Below are 20167 nucleotides of genomic sequence, written 5' to 3'. Positions count from 1 at the left end.
TTTAAAGCTAACGCTCCTCTTCTAGTAAAGCTTTGTCTAGTCACTATATTTATCTTCTTCCTGAAGGGAGTCTTGTTACTGCAGCAGCTGACAAAAAGCAACGCCGCCATTCAGAAAATAGTTGCTTTTGAAAATGCCTTTGAGAGACTGCTGGATATCGTAACAGATGAAGGGAACAGCGATGGAGGTATGGTCTGAACTGAATGTTGCTTTACTCACAAGGTGTGGCGATGGAGATAAAATGCCAGGACTGTTGCAATGCTTGTGTCAATCCGAGTAGAATCTCAAGGATTTTTCTGTTTAATATAGAAACACCAGAGTGAACAGCAGATGGTCACAGTCAGTGACGTTCAGGTGTTACCAGTGCTGTGTGGATGGGTTAAAGGACCAAGTACACAGAGTAGGATCATAGTAAGAGTGGTGGGATGAGCAAGTATACAACTTCTAGGATCTTCTTGGATTCTGATTTGAGGACTTCCATTAGAGATTTGCAAACTTAATTTCTTCTTTGAATGTGTCTGCGGGGATCCCACTGTGAGTGTGCATGTGCAGAAGAATGGACAGCCAGGAGGGTGAGTAAGCTTCTTATGGCTGAACCTCCTTATAAGACAGTCCATAGGGACACGGTGGTGCTCAGATGTCACCCAGAGTCATCTAAACTAGTCAATCAACCTGCCTGTCTTCTTCTCGAAGCCAACGCGGCTCTGGGAGAGAGGAAATTACACAGGACTTCCCTTTATGACATGGACAGGAGCAATGTTTGTAGTCACACATTGACATTCTAAAGGTCCAGTGAGCGCTTCACAGACAATATTGAAGTGAGTAACACAGTGGAGTACCTCTTCCACTGAACGTGAAAGCTCACTCTAGTGCAGCGCAAGCAACCTCCTCCGCCTGCTTCGGGAATGTGCCACTTTCAGAAAACTGCAAGGCAGCGATGTGGCGTAACCCGCTATTGTACAGTGTCTTGGATTGAGTGGCTAGGTTGGATGCTATACTCAGGAAAGCAGTTTTACAATCATTATTTGACGGATGCAGCTGAAACTCCTCATTCCCCCCAGCGTGAGGGGACACTGCTTGAACAGTCACTTCCCCTACAGTAACTGGGGGTTTTCGATATGCAGTGGTTGCATATTTCACGACCCGCCCTCCATCACCACCTTCCTGAGTCCTCAGCTACCACAGACTTTGAATTGTGAGGTAAGTGGGGGAAGGTTGCAGCTGTTCCATGTTTTTCAATCCCACATGGCAGCATGAAGAGACAAAGGGTGCATGTGTGGCCCCCAGAGACACAACTATTAAACAAAAATCAGACCTTGCATACATAAGATGCATGGGCATGCATGCCTACAGTGGGATCCACACTGACATCGCGGGGAACCATGGTTACCGCAGTGTAAGTCACCGTTCTTCATACCTCTGTTAAATACACAGAATAACAGGCTACTGCCTCCTACCCTTTATTCTAAAAATGGCCATTCTGGATTTAAACAGCCTGTGGCATTGGAGGTGAAGGGCAAATGCCATCCCAGACAGCTAGCATAAGAGGTGCTGTCCATTTTCCTTGTGTCTTCAACTTAAAACGTGAGGCTGAACACGCTGCATATTCAAACTTGTTGTCATAGACAAGATACAATGAAAAGAGACTGAGAATGTTGTAGCACGGATCATGTAAGCTCTGTGATGCTAAAAAACCCAGGGGATCATAGAATATCAGGGTCGGAAGGAACCTCAGGAGAACATGCCCCAGATCCCTAAGTGGTCTCTGCAAGGATTGAACTCTCAACCCTGGGTTTAGCAGGCCAATGCTCAAACCACTGAGCTATCCCTCCCCTGGGGATGAGGCATGAGGGAAGTTGACAGGCCATTGCTCATAGGCAGCTTAGCAATAGCAAGTGTTATGACGGAAGGGTCAAAAATGTTTAGACTCGAAGGATATTGTTAAGCAGATCACGATGTCATGAGAAATATTTCTAAAGGTCTGAGGAAAGGAAAAGTGAACAAGCAAATTGCAGAGAGGGCACTTGTTTTCACAAGCTGAGGGAATTAACCTTTAAGCCTCTGTATCAGCAAACCAGGTTTGATGCCAGCACGGAAATAGGAGGGTGTTGTCACCAGTCATTCTGCTCCTCTCCTTCAGATTCTTGGGCCAAGTCCCCCAGCGTAATGCTTTAGTTATACCCCTTTTCTCTGTGCATAGATTTTGGGCATTATTGCTCGTTGTTAGTGTCCTCAGTGCAGTGCGTAATGTAGAGGGAGATGCTATTCCAGCTCCATACCGTTCACAATTGAAATTGGATTATCTCGCTGATTAGATCTAAGAATTTCTTCTCCCTTTCAGAAGTTTAAATTAGAAATAACTTTGGAATGAGAGGAGAGAATGTTGTTTGAGTCTGAATAAAGTTACGGATTACCCAGTAAGAATTACTACAGTAAAACCCTTACCTTGGGTCACTGACATCACACTAGCGTTATTTAGGATTGTCTTTATTTTTCTTCACTGTTGCAGTAGAAAAGGAGACTGATGAAGCCTGTTCCTGGAATAGAGACACATACTTACTTCAAGCCATTAAAAAAGCCCCCAAAAGACTGAATTTTCATTGCCACAAGAAACCTTTGTATTATATGCAGTGCACATTCTCTAAACAAATACGTTTCATTTGAGAGTTATGGAAGAACCATAATTTGTCCCCATTAGAATATTGGGCTTCCAAGAATTGACAGAAAGTATCATTCTGTTCTGCTATACCTGAAAGGTGTTAGACCTCTGGAGATGGAATATCTTTCACTTTCTCAGTTAATCCTTGCCTTACCTCTTGTCTTTCCAGGAATAGTAGTGGAAGACTGTCTTCTCCTGTTACAAAATTTGTTAAAGAACAATAATTCCAATCAGAATTTCTTTAAAGAAGGTTCATACATTCAGCGTATGAAACCTTGGTTTGAAGTTGGAGATGACAACTCTGGTTGGTCGGCACAGAAAGTAACTAATCTTCATCTAATGTTGCAGGTAAAACAACTTGCGATTTACTGGTGGAACAATGCTAGGAATTTGCATATTTTCTTCTGCTTTCTAAATCATTATTTTTCTGCTTTCGTGGCCAGCTGTTTGTTTGCGGGGTTTTTTTCTTTGGAAAGTGTCTGAAGCCAGAGACTAAATCTAGTCAGTTGAAAAAAACCCAAACCCCAGAATAAACCTATCTTCAACTAGCATACTCAGAGCACTCCTGACAGCTTTTATGGTTTGATAACTTTCTTTCTCTTTCTCTCCCCTGTTGCAGTGTGTAAGATCAGACAGTAAAATTGTGCATAGAGTTCTGTCAAATCCCCAAAGTAAACTGAAAATGTCCAAGTATTTTTAATAATTCAATTAACAGCAATCTTCTTTTTCACGTGGGAGTTGATGAGAGAGTCACACAGGAATGTTTAACTCTTTTTTCAAGTTCTTGGAGTTTTTCTCCAAGATCACAGAAGAGAGTTTTGATCTTGTGTCATCGAAAGCTCACAAGATGCTATACAATCACTCAGCTCTGATTTCAGGCTGTCTTCATTCTGCCTTTCGTATGACATATATGCATAAAACTGCGTTAAGCATACTTCAAAGTTGCATGATTAATTACTCTGTATGGGCATTTCCTAATTTAAGATTGGGTGTTTTAATCGTAAATCTAGCCCCATGGTCAGCAGAGGGTGTCCAAGATCACTTATCTCAGCAGATTATACGTGATCATAATTGAAACACATTGCACTGTCTGCTGCAAGCAGCATCTCAAATGGGCAGAGTTACATTTTGTCTGTAGAGTTTGGAAGCGTTACCACTACTGTACAAATAAACTCCTGGTTCAAAGAATGTAAGAGTGGAATCTCCAGTGTTTGCTTTGAATTGTGCAGGAGTAAAGACATCATTAAACTTCACGGCAAGTGAAAATGTACAGCGCTCAGGTTTGGCAGCCTGTGGAAGCCAAATATTGGGAGTAGCCTCATTACTGTGATACTGGATTGCCGGATGTGTTCAGCATGCCAGTGTGAATACACAGTCTCTCTATTCGGAATATTACTGAATGCCATATGCATGTTTACTAGTCCATCCTCAGCAAAGAGAATTGTAAGGTGGCAGGGGTGTAAAGTATACAACATAAACATCCCGGAACCTTTTTTGGAGTTGTAACTATCAATATGTTAGATATCGACTATCCACAACTGGAATTTGAGCAAAGTCAAATACTCCTAATACAAAAGTTCTGAAAAGTATATAGCATATAGGAAAAATAAATGAACACAAAAGGTCTCCTTAAAAACGATTAGAAGAATAATGGTAGGCTTCCTTTTTTTTAATTCGTTTTGACTGCTGCATTTCCACCTACACACGCACACTATGCGTCTCTTGTATTCAAGAAACTATTAAACCATAACAGTAGTTGGTGTCGTGCAATGAAAAAAATGTGTTGGTCTACCATTGTTAAATAAAAAATCAATTAATTCCAGCGATGTTAGTTAGCACTATGTAATGGGGGTATGAATGTTGTCTTTTTTTAGTCACTTTTCAGCTCAGAAATGCTCTTTAAAATATTTTGAAAAACTCTTTAATAAATGACTTTTTAAAATGTGTTAATGTTTAGCCTTGTACTTATTTTAAAATTAATGCATGAAACAAGTGACAACAGTGCTTTGAGCAAGGACCAATTGTTTGATGCTCTTGCAAGTATACATCTTGTGTGTTTATGATGTCTTTGTAAAGTATATGGAATTTGCTATCGCAGTGAATTCATAACTGGGGTAATTGCATAATTGGCACTTCTGTTTTCACAGAGGTGCCTATTAAGATTTTTTTCTGTACTGTAACTAATGACAACTGCTTTAAGAACAGTGAAACGAGATAATTCATTCTGAAGGAATGCTGCCCTCTTGTGAAAAGTAGCTAGATTCAATTTATGACAGAACTGTGTGCACAAGTAGCACAGTTATTCAATTTGGATATGTAGCTTAAATTCCTGACATAGTTTCAGCACAAGCAGTGGGCTCAGACATTTCGGAATCTTGAAGAAATCCTCAGGTGTTGAGTTTTACTTTAACTTCTAATCCAACGGCAGCTTTAAGACACAAAAAAGATCCTGGCCATTTGTGGGAATTAAAAGCTGCATTTTTTCTGAAGAGTAAAGTTGACTTGCGTGTCCTGGCTAGATTCCAATTTAAATTTTCTCTGCAGTGTCACTAGCCTTCAAATGCTACTTGGGTATTGACAGTTTTGTACAGTAATTTTTACTTGTTCACCACATGAAGCGAGCCTAATGAAGAGATGCAGCACCCCCCTTCCGTTTTCATCTATGCATGAAATCAGCATTTTAACGCCAGGGTTCCCTCCCTCCCTAGACCAACGTGCATTTCTCTTCTTTGCAGCTTGTGCGGGTGTTGGTGTCCCCCACAAACCCACCTGGTGCCACCAGCAGTTGTCAAAAAACCATGTTTCATTGTGGGTTATTACAGCAGCTCTGCACGATCCTGATGGCAACGGGCGTTCCTGCCGACATTCTGACCGAGGTAAGGGAGGGCGAGGAAGCAGGGAGAGGAGGTAGCCAAGGAACAGGAAAGCAGTCGTATTTGAGACTCTCTAGCCATACAGTGAAATCATATTAGATGAATTTAATATTCCTTAACTATCAGTTTTGGAAGTCGGAGAGATTTCAGTTTCTCTTCCCCAAGCAATGATATATGCTTAGGGTGGCTCCTTAGAGTTATAGCTGTGGAAAACAATCGGATGTAAAACTTGCTTTGCTTCTTAAATCCCAGCTTGAAGTGTGTGTGTGAATGTGTGTACATGTTCTACGTTTACCGGACGGTAATTTGATTTGTTCACTGCTTTTTGTGGGGTTAGGTAATTCCAGAGTCAGTTCAGTCCCTGGTCTTTTTCCTGACCTTCAGTGCCAGTGTGAACAAGCTAGCATGAGTTAACACAGCTGCAATAATAGATGTATTTGTCTAGCTTCTGGGAAGTCCTTTACCAGGTTAAGGTGAGGGCAATTAATCCCTTACCCGAGGACACTAACTAGGTCAGGTGGATCCCAGTGATTGTCCCACCTCCAACATTAACAGCCTTGGCAAATGGGCTTGAAATGTTTGTCATAGCAGTTGCATTTCTAATGCTAGGTTCCAAAAGATGTTTCAATCTAGCCTCACCTATGATGAGGGTATATAACAACCTTTTTAGCTTATTTCATTTGGGGGTTGCCTCCATTTTAGTGTTGGCTACCTTTCCAAAAAGATATAGCTAAGTAAATCACTTCAGTCGCACCATTTACCTCTTCCTAATTTACCTGAATTTACCTCCAACATAAACCTGGTTTTAGCTTAGTTTTCTGTGGTAACCTCATAAGCTGACTCCAAGTAACATAGGCTACTGAAAATGCTGTGTGCAATGTGACACTTCCTGAAGTTACTTTTCTTCTGTTACATGTTGTCCTTCAATAAATGGAGGGGCAGGTCAGCCACCTTGTACCTCCCTGCATCCTAATTTGCAACTTCCCTCTATAATTTACACCTTTCTGAGATACATTCAGGGTCCACTTTCCTAAATGACTAATAGCATTAAAACCACAGGACATCTGGCTTCCTTGCTTTGAAAGCACTATCTCATCTAAATAAGGACTTCTAAATTTTGAATATACTGGTCTGCCCCAATATTTACAAATACTATGTTTAAAAGTTGATATCTGTGTCAATGTATTCCCTAAATATTCTGACTGCTGTAGGAATTAGTTTATTGCTGTTTTGGTATCTTGATTTCCATGTCAACTTTGTGTGGCTTGTCTTACTCTCCTTTAGACCATCAACACTGTGTCAGAAGTCATTCGAGGATGCCAAATAAACCAAGACTACTTTGCTTCTGTAAATGCACCTTCAAATCCACCGAGGTAGGGGAAGAAAAATGCTTAACCATTTACCAAGCACAGATATGTTGGCATGGGAAAGAGCTTCCATTTAGAATCTTTCATCCGTCAGAAAGGGAGTCTTTTATTTAATAATTTAAAGCTACAGTAGGTCATACCAAATTAAAGCTTCTCAGTGGAAGGATTATCAAACGTGCATTAGTTGAAGTATGAAGATGTCTAGACGGCTTCCACACAGAATGGCTTTTGAAGTGGTCTCACTTAACACCTTCCTTCATGATCTAGAAAAGTAACAGTACATTAATGAAATCTGTGCAAACTGAGGAACAGTCAACTCCAATGAAAGGAGAGAGAATAAATAAGCTACTCAGGGTACATCAATGCTGCAATTAAAAACCCGCTGCTGGCTCATGTTAGCTGATTCAGGCTCACAGGGCTTGGACTATGGGTCAGCTTAATTGTCTAAACCAGTGGTTCTCAAAGCCGGTCCGCCGCTTGTTCAGGGAAAGCCCCTGGCGGGCCGGGCCGGTTTGTTTACCTGCCGCGTCCACAGGTTTGGCCGATCGCGGCTCCCACTGGCCGTGGTTCACCGCTCCAGGCCAATGGGGGCTGCGGGAAGGGCGACCAGCATGTCCCTCGGCCCGCGCCGCTTCCTGCAGCCCCCATTGGCCTGGAGTGGCGAACCGCGGCCAGTGGGAGCCGTGATTGGCCGAACCTGCGGACGCGGCAGGTAAACAGCCCGGCCCGCCAGGGGCTTTCCCTGAACAAGCGGCGGACCGGCTTTGAGAACCACTGGTGTAGACGTTCAGGATCTGGCTGGAGCCCACGCTCTGGGGCCTTTCCCCCCGTGCAGGATCCTGGAGCTCGGGCTCCAGCCAGAGCCTGAATGTCTACTCCACAATTAAACAGACCCTTAGTCCGAGCCCTGCGAGCCTGGATCAGCTGATCCGGGCCAGCCACCGGTTTCTAATTGCAGTGCAGACATTGGAAAAATAGATAGAAAATGACCCTGATTCAGGTGGGTGGGAGGAGGAAAGCTAATATATTTAGAAGAAATTTCTCTAGTCTGCACCGCACATGCTCAATGAGAGGAGAACTTGTAAAGTCGTAGTGCTGCAAAACCTGAGATGAGCAACAGCAGTAAACTGGACCTGATTTTGCAACATGATACAGCAGTTTTTTAAATCCAGTACCGTTATGGGCTATCGGTGGCAAGGCTTCATGACCTAGAGTCGAGAAGTAAGATTTTCTATCCAGCTCTGATGTGACTGCACATGAGTATTGTATTCAGCTGTCAACGCATCCTACTGTAAAGATGTTGACATGTTGGAGAACAATAACAAGCTATCAGAGCAGAACAGACTGATCTCAAGTAAAACATGAAAATGGAATAATATGAATAACTTGACTAAGTGATTAGGAAGGGGAAAAATAAGTCTACCAATTATTTGAATGATGGAAACACCAAGGAGGGAGAGGAATCCAGTGTTGTACCTCAAGGTACAAGTAGTCAGAGTAATGGATGAGAAGAATTTCCTGATAGCAAGATCTGTTAGGCAGTGGAAAAGCTTCATTGTTCGAGCTTTCGATACTAGACAGGACTAAACACTATAGAAAAGTCCTGTAAGAAACAGTCATGTATTGGCAAGGAGATGGAGTGGATGATCCAACAGGCCTCTTCGGTCTTGCTCCATGATAAACATAAGGAGCAAAATGTACTATATTGAGAGAGAATATTTTAGGGTTAAACCTGAAAATCCAGTTACCCCTAAAGATAAATATCCAAATATATGGTAAACCTTACTTAGGACTAAAGCTGATAATACCTTAGTTCCTTGGGCAAGTTATATTGAAGTAGAAGCGGCACCTGAAAGAGTGGCTGTGAAGTTCTGTTAACGTGCGCAAAACTTTCTCTCCTAACTGACCTAGCAGGTCGGTCTCCTGCAGCTTCTTAGATGTAGAACCTTCCATTTCAGTTGTAAAAATATATCTGATGGTACACGTCAGCTTACTGCAATCATAACATTGAGTGCAACAATGTTCTTTGCACCAATTACCCCCACAACATAGTTTTAAAAATATAGATTTTACTTTTCATACCAAAAGCTTGACATTGCTTTTGTTTCTTGGGCCATCCTTTTAAGAGATTTTCTATATCTAGAGAAAATCAGCCCCTCAAGTGTATATTCCAGTGGTACTTGTTAAATTGGATTTTGTTTAAAAATAAAATATGGATTATAGACCGCTAATACACATTTCCATACAAACATGCCACTAAAAGCATGCAGGCTGTGGTCCTGTATCATGATCAGTTGTTGTCCTGTACCAAAGCAGAGTCTATCTGTATTATAAGTCTGATTTTTGTTAGTCTAGACAAGACCTAACAGAGGTTTCACTACAGTTGATACACCTACATCTAAGCTTTCAGTATTCCTGCTACCCCAGTCCTGAGCCTACCCTGTACGGTAACAGCAATTGTATTTATTTTGTGACTTTTTTATTTTATTTTATTGGCTGTCTCTTTCTTTCAAAACAGGTCTGCAATCGTAGTACTTCTGATGTCCATGGTGAATGAAAGGCAACCATTTGTACTGCGCTGCGCTGTCCTTTACTGTTTCCAGTGTTTCTTATACAAAAACCAAAAAGGACAAGGGGAAATCGTTTCAACACTTCTACCGTCAACCATAGATGGTATGCAGCTTGAAAATTTCAAAAACAAATCCCACTTTAGCATCCATTTGGATGCATCATCAAGGTTTCCTCTAAAATATTACATACCTTTAGTGAAGTGCCAAAAACAAGAGATGTAAAAATCACCTTGTGAACAGTGTTTTAATTTGAGAGAATTTTTTGACTTGAAATCTATTTGAACTTAACTGACAGTGCATAACATTCAGGTGTTAAAGGTACGAGAATTCAGGCTGTAAAATTTGGTTAAAATTATTTATGCACTAGCAGGATAAGGACTGATACCAAATTGGTTAGTTATCTGTGCTTGGAGTTGACATGGAGGGATTGTTTCTATTTATTAGAATCTATGCTAATTTGTACTAAAACATTAAATTTTTTGTTCTTTGGCATATAATTTACACATTCACTTTCTAGTCTGAGCAATAACTTGCAGCCTTGTACTTTACAAGTAGGCGGAGGGATGTATCTGTGGGAAAATGTGTCCTGACAAGTTAAATTCCAAGGAGGCTGAGAACCAGACTAGTGTTTTAATAAGATACAAAATCTTAGCCATCAAGTAGCAAAATCGGAGCTGCATTCCCTAGTATGACATGTGAAATGACATTCACTTTTGAAAAAAGTCATTATGACCATGCCCCGTTTCTTTTCATTATTTAGCAAACATCCAAAATTTGCTAAGTGTGTCTCAGAGAATAAGGCAGGTGTCCTCCAAGGAAAGGGATATAACATACTAGTAAAATGATGGGAAGGAAGTCTAACACATTGCTTGTTAATGCCATGGTGTTTTTCTGATCCAACCCTCCCTCTAAAATAGAGTCTGTCTTTCACACCTCCTGCTGCACTCTATAACTTCCCATTTATAGATATTGGGTGAAGTATAAGCAGCTTACAACATGAGGGAATCAAAGTCAAATTTCCATTTGTTTTACAGTTAAACCAAGAAGCTTTCTACAGTCTTCCAGTTGTACAAGCTGGATTTTGAGGCCTTTGTCTGCCATAACTCTGAAGGGCTAGTACCACATGAATATGCACGTGTGAAAACAAACTGTGCTTGATGGATTCACTCCAGTATTTTGAGGCGTTAAAGATCACAAAGGCTTTCCCATTACCATTTTAACACACACAATGTCTTTCTTATCCATTTTGGGTTGGATACTTAAAAGTAACGGATCCAACTCCTTTATTAATTATCTGCCTGTCAAAACTCAGGCTGTTAACCTTGTCAGAGTATTGAGGCTCATTCAAACTTTCAGGGAATACATTCTTGTTAATTCTTTACTCAGTAAGATCTTTAAAAGCTTTTCTGGCAAGCTCCATCTGTCATCCTACTTTATTACTTAGTCAGTACTTTTCATCTGTGGAGTTCAGAGCTCCTTCCAAAAGTGCCATCCCATTTACTCAGGAGGAATCAGATGCTGGGAGGTTAAATGACTTGCCCAGAGTGACTGCAGGTCGGTAGTGGTAGAACTGTGACTAGAACCCATGTCTCTCCATTCCCGGGCTCATTCACTGGATCACACTATCTCCCATAGAAAAATGTGATGGGCCATCCTATTGACCGCCTGTGTGTGGCTGTTTAGGATTTGAGAGAACATTCCAAATGTCTAATGTTACATAAAGAACAGGAGTACTTGTGACACCTTAGAGACTAACAAATTTATTTGAACATAAGCTTTCGTTGGCTACAGCCCACCACGAAAGCTTATGCTCAAATAAATTTGTTAGTCTCTAAGGTGCCACAAGTACTCCTGTTCTTTTTGCGGATACAGACTAACACTGCTACCTCTCTGAAACCTGTCATAATGTTACATAGAATCATAGAATATCAGGGTTGGAAGAGTCCTCAGGAGGTCATCTAGTCCAACCCCCTGCTCAAAACAGGACCAGTCCCCAACTAAATCATCCCAGCCAGGGCTTTGTCAAGTCTGGCCTTACGATCGGATTTGTTGTTAATGGAGGTGTAGAACTCCCAACTAGCAGACAGGTTGTTCTCTCTGAAAGTTGAATCTTTCCAAGGGTTCCTCTGAGACTGTAGATGTGGTGAGGGCCTAGTTGGGAGTGCTTGACAATGGCATGAGACACCCTCTCTCTTTTTGCCGCATGAGAAAGGCAGTCATCTTCCACTGCGCTACCCCTAGACGACTATGTAGGTGCCATATTTTTATTCCTAAAGTTTTATAGAACTTAAGATGTCTTCAGATGAATGTAGAGCTTAAATTGTAACCTCTCTGAGATGGGGACAGCACCTAGCACATTGAGGTCCCCATCCTGGTTGGGGGCCCTCTGTGCTACTGTATCATAACTACTTTACGAGTCTTGATCATGGCTTGCTTTTGTGCCACAGCATTTGTTTGCCATTATTGTAGCTACAGGTAATTCTGTGTCGGCTGGCCAGCTGCTCTGTGGCGGACTCTTTTCCACGGACTCTCTCTCAAACTGGTGTGCCGCCGTGGCCCTGGCCCATGCTTTACAAGATAACGCAACTCTGAAAGAGCAACTGCTAAGAGTTCAGCTTGCAACAAGTATTGGTAACCCTCCAGTGTCTTTGCTGCAACAATGCACCAACATTCTTTCACAGGTAGAGTGTCAAATGTACTGTATCATTGCCACGGTTCTGTTTGCTTAAGAAGAAAAATGTTCCCGTGCTATTAGTGGCTCAAAGAAAAATGCTAATTTTCTCAGTTTAAGTGCAAGCGAGATTCAATAGTAGATCTAGTGCTAGTTGTTACTGAACACTACAGCATGGAGTGCCTTTGTAGTAAAAATGGAAGTGTAGCAGATCCGCCGTCATAAAGTGCCATCTGAAACTGCCTTGTCCATTGTCACGAGTCGAACCCCTTAGATTTGAAATGGCATTGTTTTAGTCTGTTCCTATTTCATCATTATTTTGAATGCAAGTCACATATTGAAAGTGTACCAGCTAAAACAATCTGGAAATGATTTGCCTACAATTGTTACAAAAAACACCAAAGATTACTGTAACTGAAGGATATTACTTGTTTCCGTTTAAGTAGACAATACAGAGTGCTGTCAAATGCCCAGTTTCACCTGTTGCGGGTCTTTCATTCAGCAGTGTGGAGGGAAACAGTTATTTCATTTGGAAAGGAAAACGATGATAAATCTACTTATATACAGAGGGACTTAAAGGTAGATGTAGCACCTGAAACTATTGTTTGTTCACTTTCTTAAAAGACTAAAATTTAAGTTGATGGTAACCCTTTTGTATTATGTTGCCACTCACAAAAGTTATAGTCACTGTACAGTATGTAGTTTGAAGCCAAAGCATGATTCAAGCATCACTCATCAACTTTTCAAGTGTTTCTTTTTTATTGTTTGGATCTTGTGTCTGAAATTATGCTAGTTGAGTACAAGAAACTTAGGTTTTGTAGATGTTGACTTCACTATTTTTAAACGTGCATCTCTCTCAAAATAGCCAGAATTGGAATCTCAAAATTGTTTTACTCACTCCTTGAACTGAGATGCATTTCAACATAATAGTTTCAATAAAATAGCCACTAAATTTTTGGTTTTGCATTTTGCTAGGATCTTAAAAGAAAAATTTGAGCTTTCTAAAGTTCTCTACAAAAACCTCATAAGTAATATGTGTGAATTTTTTAATATATGATTTACAGGGTGATAAGATCGACAGACGGGTATGTATTTCTTGGCATAACTTAGGCATTTTCTTGTCACAAGCAGGGCCTTTTCTGTCTTGGGTTTTGCTGTTTTTTTTTTAACTGCTTTTTTTGAAGTGTTTCCACTTACGGTGTTGTGTTGCAATCAATTTTTATGTCTAGCATAACAAGCTCTCTCTGTGTGTCTCCATGGGATTCTGGCACGGTGTTCCTGGGAACTGTGGGATGAGGATCTTGGGTGCCACGGGTGCTTTCTTTCCAATGGGGCATTGCAGTCACCAGCTGCTCTGAAATGTACTAAATTTTGTTCACACTTCCTCATAATGTGAATTAAATTTTACTTTTGAGTGAAATTGAATCAGTATTTAGAACTGTTATAAACACTCTTCATTCTGCCCAGCAGAAAGAGGTGGGCATGACCTGTAGCAGATATATACTGTTTTGGCCCTTAATTGCTAATGCAACAAGTGTCCTCTATCTGTGTTCCAGTCAATCCGTATTACACATTTCCGGTGATAATTTCTTTTGCAGAATTTTATCCCCAATCGTCTTAATTTGTAATTAAGGATGGGATTTTTACTAAGCAATTCTGAAGCTAGCACTTAGCTGTAGGTGTCTGATTTTGAGATTATCGCCAGACAGAAGCCGTGTCCATATTACACAGCCTACAGTGACAGAGGGGGTTTTCCATCACCTCCCTGAGCGAGAGCAGCTAAACTGACAGTAGCATTCTTCTGCCGACCCAGCTGCGTTTACACCAGAGGCAAGGCTGGCATAGCTGCGGTGCTGGGGGGTGGATTTTTCACACCCCCAAGTGCCCTGGCTGTGTCAGCCTAAGTTTTATGTGTAGACCAGACCATAGTCACTCACCGTTAGTGCACTACTGAGGTAGGCATCACCTACAGCAACGTGTTTCCTGAGCGTGGCCGCTGTGTATTTTCTGCTTGTGTTCTTGGCACCGACAGAGATGGTGGCCCTGCCTGTTGTTAAGGTTGGCAGACGTTCCCGTGCTAAAAGTGTTCACTGTTGCTTTATAACGCCAGATAAACTGTTACGCTGAAATGTTTTGTTTTTGAAACTTTCAGCTAAAATGTTTCAGCAGCTTCCCAGAATGAGTAAGGAAGAATATGTTTTGCCTCGCCAATGCTTTGGTTTGGGGTTTTAAACCATGTAACCATTTCCCCACCCCCCCCCCAGCCCCACCCCCAGAAGCTGTAGTAGCTCCATGCTCTGGAGCAAGGTCTTGAAACTTGGCAAGGGGGTTGCCCTGGGGTCAGATGAGCCTTTTGCCATGTCTGGGGAAATTGTCCAAATTGAGCCTCTGAGAAGTCTGTTTACACATGCTCAGATTTGTTAGTGTGGCAGCTAAATTCTCTGGAGAGTCTATCTGCCCTGGGCAGGCTCCAGTTTAGGGGTGCCGGGGCTGGCCAGGACATCCCCTGCAATTGCTACTGCAGGCCACTGTGGTACTAGGCACAGGAACATAGCAGGGAAACTCTCCTGTGCTCTCAGTGCTCCACCTGTTGGCACCCAGGCAGTAGGGAGGAGGATGAGAAACAGCATAGAGGAGAGGGGGTTGCAGTGGCCAGAGAGTTGGAAGGAGTAGAGGGGGGCGTGAGTAGCAGCAGAGCGAGCACGGGGAAGGCCTTTGCCGGGGAAGGTGGGCAGGAGTCAAGAGATGTGGGCTGGATAGGAACCAAAGGGTGCAGACAAGCTAAGGGCACAGGGGCAGAAGGGTTTATAACCATTAGAGAACTCTCCCCTTCAGGACCTAGAATTGAACCCAAGCGTCCGCAGTCTCCACTTTCCTCCTCTGTCAGCAAGTGACTGGTCCACAGGGGAGACCAGCCTCTTTTTGGTACCAGGTACTCTGTGGCTCAAGTGGTAGAGGTCTGTGCTGTGCTGATCTAAAGGTTTGAACTCCACTGGTGACCAAGTTGGGCATCGGTAGGAATCTGTATTTCCTCAGGTCTTTTATAAATGTATTAAATTGCATCCTAACTATTGTACGAGAATATTAAGTTTGCAGAGTCAAGCGTTCAGGTTAGGAAATGCCAGAATTGAGGAAGCCCTTTTAAGCGTACGCACGAGTGCACCAGTGCGTTCTGATAGTCTTATTACATGATCACGTACTGTTTTTCCCCACAGGACTTCTGCCTCGTTCAGGGGATGAGTCAGGGTTGTGTAGTAAAGGACTGTTGTGTGTAGGACTCCTGCCTCGTTTGTTGGAGAAGTTGGAAGGTGTGTAACTTTGAAATCCGTGCAGGGTTTGGATGGTGTGTGGTAAATAAGGTATGGGGTCAAACATCAACTGTGGACAATAAAAGGAAATATTGGATAACTACCCAGTCACTGAACGAGGCCTGGGTCCTGTGGAAAATACCAGTGTAGGACCATGTAATAAGTCTGCATCATAATGCGTATGCATAAGAAGGTTGAATTAAGGTGGCCTGGCCTTCCTTCATTCTGGCATTTCCTGACTTGGGTGCTTGACTTTGCAACGTTTTAATATCATGATTGGATGTTTTTCTAAAAGATAGCTCTAGAAGTTATTTTGGGGATGTTCTATGGCCTGTCAGACTAGATCACGGTGGCCGCTCTTAGCCTTGGCATCTACTAATCTATGAACCTAAGGGTACGTCTACACTACCCACCGGATCGGTAGTGATCGCTCTATCGGGGATCGATTTATCGCATCTAGTGTAAACGCAATAAATCGATCCCCGATAGCTCTGCCATCGACTCCTGTACTTCACCGTGGCGAGAGGCAGAAGCGGAGTCGACGGGGGAGCGGCGGCAGTCGACCCCGCGCCGTGAGGATGCGAGGTAAGTCGACTTAAGATACGTCGACTTGAGCTACGCTGTTCTTGTAGCTGAAGTTGCGAATCTTAGGTCGATCCCCCCCAGTGTAGACCAGGCCTGAGTGTTCTTTTAATGTGTTTTTGTGTAATGAAGCTATAGCTCAGCTGTGTAACTGGGGAAAATACAGTCCTGTTAACCCTGTAATTGCTGCGCAGCTCATGCTATGATGTAGCCGTGTTCTAAGAGCCTGCCCACTTGCACTGTGGGAATGTTCCAGGGTGTTGGCTCCAAACGTATGAAGCGTGGCTATTTGCAGAGCCCATGGTGGGTTTAGACTCTGGATTGCACAAGATAATACTTGCTTAGAAAAATGGAATGAATTGCATATTTGTAAAAACTCTATACAGGAAAAAATGAAACATGCAAACATACTCCGAGCCGGGTCGCCATTCGGAGTGTTTTTAGTGCCTGTCAATCTGGGGTCTTTCCTAACCTTGGAGATGGAGGTAACACCTTTGAATCGGTGTGACTAGCCAATTCATTTAAAAAGAAAAAAGCATCTCTACTTGTAAAAGTCCAGTCAGATATAAGTTTTGAGTTAGTCTTTTCACAGATGGCAGTAAGCTGTTCTTTATTCTTTGTATTACTTTAGTGCCTAAGCTCTTGTCATGGGCCAGGACCCCATTGTGTTAGGAGCTGTACAAACACAGAATAAAAACAATCTCTGCCCCAATGATCTTATCACTGGGGCTTCGTTTTGTTGGCTTGATTAATTTCATTTGCGGGGGGGATTATTTTGAGCAATTTTTGAGTTTTATGTAGATGTCCAAAACTGGGTGGGTTTTTTGAGGCGTACTCTTTGTGCATACAGGTAGTACTGTTTCAGCCAGTGTTAAAGTGTGCTAGGGAACCTTCACTGTGCCCCAGCAGGAGCCGTTAATGTGCAGCATGTGAGTTCTAAACCTTCCTAACACCCTTGTAGTCTGCAATACTGCTCCATACAGACAAGCACTTAGATATGAGCCAGGGATCAGGGACGTCACCTATATAAACAAACTGCCTTGGGAAAGGGGTGAAGTCAACATGAATTGAGTAGCCATTCCCTGTGGTTTTTTTCCAGTGGTCATCAGTTAAAACCTGAAATCAGAAGCCTTGCTTATAACCTATGTAGCTAGGATCAGTGTCTTTCCAGAGGGCTCTACTCATGGAACTGCCATTTCTCTAGCAGTAATATTTATGTAGACTTGCACACCTTTATAAAATTTACCAGCTCCTGGCTGGCTCGTGTGACTTTTCTTTTCCACAGTAATCTGGAAATAGCACTGATTGAGTAGTTGCAGTGGGTCCAGACTCAGGGCATAGGAGTCTGGAGTTCAGCTAGGGATAAACATGTCCTTAGAAAACATTAGCATATACCTTTCGTGTGCATTCATGACTCTTCTGTCTCAAGGTCCACTAAATATGAGGCTTAGTATACATGACATGAGTCATCCCCTCCCATTGAGGGTTCAGAAGGGCCATACGATCCAGAGGCCACTTTTCTCTGGAGAACAGAGCTTTCTGTGTGCAGATTCTGGATGCTATTACGTAGTTTTTCTTGTTAGTGAACATCTACTAAACAACTTGACTTGTGGTTCTCACTGAAAGGCTTTATGGAAGAAGGGATGTTTTTTTAAGGAGGTCTGGCCTACCTGGGATAGGAGGTGGTTAAGTGTGAGGGAGGGGCACAAAGATGAGTGGGGGTGGGAATACAGAATGAGCTGTCAAGCGAAAGACTTGAGCAACAGCAGCGGAGGAAGAAGTAGGAAGACATGAGCGCTGAAAGAGGCAGGAGTAGTTATGGAGGGGCTTGGAAGTGAGGACCAAAAAGTAGAACATGATACATAGGATGCAAGTGGAAGCCAGTGAAGGAGAATGTTAAGGCCTGAGCAGTGGAAGAAGAGTAGGAGTTGGCAGCAGCGTTTTGGAAAGATTAGGGCAAAACTTCCACCCCCCATCAAAAAAGTGTTTGGCATAAGTGAAACAGTTCGGCAGTTCTGAGACTATCAAGTGAATACCCAAAATGGAAAGCTGACCTAGTATAGTACATACAGATCATGGAAAAGGGGTAATGAGACACATGAATGCCAGCTAGGCTAGTAATGGCGATTTGATTCTTTGCCCAAAGATCACAGTAAAGGAGGAGGGAGATGACAAAGGCTGTGAAGAGGCAATGTGCAGCAGACTGTTGTGGGGTTTTACAGATGACGTGGTGTATAGCCTGCCTTACAATTGCAATGGGATACTTTACCTTCTAGTCTTGAGGAGGCTGTTCCCCTCAGTGGTGGTATCTCCACCCAGCAGCTCTTCAAACCACCAAAGCTCTTGTATCCAGCACATTCTGATCTTAGTTTTCCTTCCGTGGTAACTTTGATATCCCCTTTAGTGACCCACTTTGGTGCTGGAGGCAGACGCAGCAGCTGGGAGCCTGCCCTCCCACCTTCCTTCTGACTGCTGCTGTTCTTAAAGGCAGATAAAGACTTACTTTAAGGGCTTCTGGTTTTTGTAGGGCTCATTTAGGGCTCAAAGCAACACGGTCTCCAGTATTTAAGCACAATGAACATCAGAGTGGAGGATGGAGTGAAGTGAAAGTCAAGCAAGTGGCTAAAACACACAATTAAAAAGTAGAAATGCAGCTGAAGGACTCCTTTGGGGTTGGCCAAATGTCACTCTTTTCTCCACTGCCTTGAATCTCTTGTGACCATCCCCTCCAGAGTATGTTCTCCTTTTACTCTCTTAGGTAGATCAAAGCCCTTGTATATGCCCCAGTTTGCTCTCCAGATTCTGGCTTTTAACCCTTTGTTACTTTCTTTGATGTACTACATGCTTATTTGAAGCTTTTTTGTGGGAGCTGGAGAACTTTTGCTTCGTTGCTGTGTCGGACGTTTGATTTTCATATAGAGGTGCATGCCTGCCTTAATGCCACTTCCCATGGCATTTTCGTTTTCAGGGGCCTGGAGAATTAGCCAGTATAGGGGTAGACACCAGAGAATTCTGTAAATGGTTATATTTTATAGGCCTAGAAAATGTGTGGATCAGCTAATTGATGCAAACTGAGGCTTAATACTAGATAAAGCTTAAGTTAAATAAACAAAAGATCTGCTTTAAAGGACCAAAATGTACATAATGAACAGCTCAAAACCATTGTCCATGGTACCTCCTGGCCTAATTGTGGGGATTTAAAACACTTAAAATGATTTAACAAAATCTTGAATAGTATTATTTCACACATTTCTTGTGTATTAATTTGAATAACCTTTTGGTGAGATATTCAGAAGAAAACTAATTTTCCAGCATACTAAATTGAAAGACAAGATGGCTGCATTTAGAATATTCTGGTTTACCTTGTGTATTACTGTATCACCAAAGAAACTGCCCTGTAGCAATCCGTTTTCACCTTGAAATAAAATCTCAACCTGTGGCACAATACATCAGTAGTGGGTATACGTTATATTTGCAGCAAATGAAGACAGTGTATTAGTGCTGGGGCACTTTAAAAGTTTGCAGCTGATTTGTGGTAATTGAGCACTTTATGCAGCATTTCCCCCAGAAGGTTCTGCATGTATTTTTTGCCACTTAACAATATTGTTATCCCAGCATTAATTATAAAGGCAAACTAACTTGTCATGATTTTGTTCCAATGCTAATTTGTGTTGAGTCACACCTTACATCTGTCTTGGTTTGACATGCATTGAAGACTGCTAGACTTTTGTGAATCCTTTCCATCAAAGCACTAAAGCTACGTTAAGTATAGCTAGTAAATGTGTATTTTTGGAAGCCTTGACTTCCTTTTTTTATCCTTAAAGTTGAAAGTGGGTGGGTTCTGAAGTAAATACAGCCTCTAAAGCACTTCATTGAACGCTATATATGAAGAAATTAATGCCAGCTTTTCCATTTCAGGGCAGCAAAGTGCAGACAAGAGTTGGATTATTAATGCTGCTTTGTACCTGGTTAAGCGATTGTCCAATTGCTGTCACACACTTTCTCCACAACTCCGCCAATATTCCATTTGTATCCTTGAAATGTTTACAGAATACAGGAGTTTGAATGGAAAAATTTTATTTTTAATATTAAAAATGCAGATAAACTTGCAGGAATGCTGCAGAATATTTAAGGATA

General features: G+C 42.2%; 1 protein-coding gene across 3 annotated transcripts in view; it reads left to right on the top strand.

Annotated features, from left to right (window-relative positions):
* Positions 1-20167, top strand: part of USO1 (USO1 vesicle transport factor) — a 67705-nt gene that overhangs the window by 25751 nt on the left and 21787 nt on the right. For 2 of the 3 annotated variants that reach the window (XM_065404944.1, XM_065404946.1), the window contains exons 8-14: positions 67-187; positions 2829-3007; positions 5395-5535; positions 6817-6905; positions 9418-9572; positions 11939-12150; positions 19949-20059. In XM_065404944.1, the coding sequence (XP_065261016.1) occupies positions 67-187; positions 2829-3007; positions 5395-5535; positions 6817-6905; positions 9418-9572; positions 11939-12150; positions 19949-20059 (1008 nt within the window). Of the gene's footprint in view, positions 1-66; positions 188-2828; positions 3008-5394; positions 5536-6816; positions 6906-9417; positions 9573-11938; positions 12151-13204; positions 13226-19948; positions 20060-20167 lie in introns of all 3 variants that reach the window. The other variant, XM_065404945.1, reaches the window with a different exon arrangement.

This window comes from Emys orbicularis, chromosome 5 (assembly GCF_028017835.1).
Source record: "Emys orbicularis isolate rEmyOrb1 chromosome 5, rEmyOrb1.hap1, whole genome shotgun sequence".
NCBI lineage: Eukaryota > Metazoa > Chordata > Testudines > Emydidae > Emys > Emys orbicularis.
This window is presented reverse-complemented; position numbering and strand designations above follow the sequence as displayed.